This window comes from Pistacia vera, unplaced genomic scaffold (assembly GCF_008641045.1).
Source record: "Pistacia vera cultivar Batoury unplaced genomic scaffold, PisVer_v2 Contig204, whole genome shotgun sequence".
In the NCBI taxonomy this organism is placed as follows: Eukaryota; Viridiplantae; Streptophyta; class Magnoliopsida; order Sapindales; family Anacardiaceae; genus Pistacia; species Pistacia vera.
In genome coordinates this window covers 1,615,742-1,618,375 of record NW_022196007.1, presented here as the reverse complement: position 1 = coordinate 1,618,375, position 2,634 = coordinate 1,615,742, and the positions used below count along the sequence as shown (strand labels likewise).

The 2,634-nt window shown below is 33.1% G+C and overlaps 1 protein-coding gene across 1 annotated transcript; it reads left to right on the top strand.

Moving 5' to 3' along the window:
* Positions 1-444: 444 nt before the first annotated feature.
* Positions 445-832, top strand: LOC116128754 (FK506-binding protein 4-like). The gene is made up of 2 exons (XM_031414500.1): positions 445-463; positions 543-832. The coding sequence occupies exons 1-2, from the start codon at positions 445-447 to the stop codon at positions 830-832; spliced, it is 309 nt and encodes a 102-aa protein (XP_031270360.1).
* The last annotated feature ends 1,802 nt before the right edge of the window (positions 833-2,634 follow it).

The following is a 2,634-nucleotide window of genomic DNA, read 5'->3' as shown; positions in this document are numbered from 1 at the left end:
TATGACTAAGATATCAGTGATTCTTCACTATTGTAGCGGTTTATTTTCCTTGTATATTTGTTTCCATATTTGTATTTGTACAGCTACATTGTATCTTCTGTCTATAAATGAATATCTCGTCACAGCATATTTGCTGAGGCATTTCCTTTACACACTCCATAATAAACAATAATATATCACTCTTCTTTGTGCTCTGAGGTTCAGATCTGAGCACTCACAGAAATGGCAGAGGTTTGTATTCTTCTCTCTTATATTTCTCATTAAGCATAGTTTATCATTCCTAAACTGTCATCACCATTAAACTGATTTCTTATTTGTACAAATGGTACTTCGAATTTGGAACGAGCACCAAGGAATTAACGAAATCGGCAATCTTTGCAGGTTACGATAATGCTGCTGAAAGTTGACCTCCAGTGCTCAAAGTGTTACAAGAAAGTGAAGAAAATGCTTTGTAAATTTCCAGGTAAGTTTCTCTCCTGTGTTTCTTTCTTTGTGTTTACTTGTGCGTTTGATTCTGAACTTTAGGGACGTGCTATTGGCAGAGATACGAGACCAAGTTTACGACGAGAAGCAAAACACGGTGACGATAAAAGTGGTTACCTGCTGTCCTGATAGATTAATGCAAAAGATATGCTGCAAAGGCGGTAAAGCAGTCAAGAGTATCGAAATCAAGCCAACTGCAAAGCCTAAAGAACCCGAGAAGAAGAAAGAACCAGAGAAGGAAAAGCCCAAGGAGCCTGAGAAGAAGAAAGAACCCGAAAAGGAAAAACCTAAAGAGCCCGAGACACCGACACAAATAAACCCAACTTCATTAGGGCAGAGAATCGAATAAGAAGATCGAAAGGAATCAATATATTTATAAACTATAAATATGGCCGTGTAATGCAAGCTAGCTACCACAAACACAATAACCTGCATGTGCATATTCGACTCCATGTGATGAATTAAAAATTATAAGATTAGCAAGTGGCTTTTGTTAATCACTTATCTCAATAGTTAACGATTAGAGTCATCATGTTTAATATTTAATTCTCTATGGTGAAGCATTGCCAGCCTTCTTCTTCTCTGAAAAGGGGAAAAAAAAAGTTGGTCAACTAGTAAATAAAGATATTGGAAATTAGATACCACTAATTCACATGCATGTTGCATACAATAGACATTAGCTGTTACATTGAAAGGAGACCGTTTGAATTATTATATCAATATGGCATGTTATATTCAAATTTAGGTATAACATTGATTTACTTATAAAAATAAGGTTTTTTCGCATATTATATCTTGCATTGTATAGTTGTTCCATTAGATATAGGTTACATATCTAATATATATTTTTTCTGTTCACCTATCATTGCATAGAAATCTATAAGGTTGTGTTTGGAATGGGGTTTAGGAAGATAACTCTAGTAATCTATATGTGATTACGAATATTCCCTTGTTTGATTGTCAACTAATAAAAGATTTCATTAATTTTCCAATATCATTAGTAATTATTGTAGATGATATAGGGGGTAATCAAATTACTGATTCAGGGGTGTTATTAAAAGATTATTGGGGTAATCCAGATTGTGTTCCCGTTTTACCCTTAATTAATAAACATTTTGATCACAAATGCCCTCATATGTTTACTATATAACAATTAGCCCAACAGTGCGAAATGACTTCTATAACCTCACAAATTAATTTTTTGGATAGAAATGCCCCAAAATACATGTTACCATTTTACCTATAAGTAATTAAATTTTTGGACAATAATGCCCTTATTATGAAAACTATTTACATGAATACCACCCAAAACACCCCAACCACCCAAGATGCCAATTTAATAACATGCCATGTACTTCATCTGTAGTACATTCTAAAAATAATCTAATCTTATTTTTGAGATGCAAGTACGTCAGAAGACGCCAACGAAATTTCATATGAAAGAGGTCTGAAGCTTAAACACTTAAAGCTTAAAGGTGAGTGATCACATTTATATGCAGCCAAATAGTTATACTTTCTTCCTTGATAATTTGGGAAAAGCTGAAATCTTGGAGGAGATGTGTAGAAGAAAAGGGAAGAAGAAAAGAGAAGGAGAAAGAAGAAAATAATAAGAGCGTTTTAGACTTTTCTATTACTATAGATGGAATTCACTAACAAATCTAGACAGAAAGTAGTTGTTTGTCATTTCCAAACTTTTGGGATACCAAATTGTCTTTCCGACAAACTTTGGGTGGGTGTAAGTGGTTCTGCCTGAGTAATTATATATTGATGACATATTAAGTTTGTCCATGTGATATATGGAATAATATAATATGTATTTATGAGAGATCGATATAGAGGAGGAATGAGTTCAAGCAATCTTTTTTCTTCTTTCAGTTAAAAAAAGAAAATTAAATATTGCCTATAAGATAATTTAAACTTGGTTGAATGTTAGTTTCTTAGTGTTGTAAGTGGTGGACTTTCACCGATTTGACACATGGTCGAAGACAGATGAATTATGATTTATTATTAGATAATTAGTATTTATAAGAGGTGGGTTGGTGAGAAAAAGGCTATAAATTGAGCTTATCTCCTTCATTTTATTTCTAAACTCAATTACGAGTGAAAGTTAATAAAAGTTTCTCCTTTCAGGCCTCTTATTCTTCTCTTTTT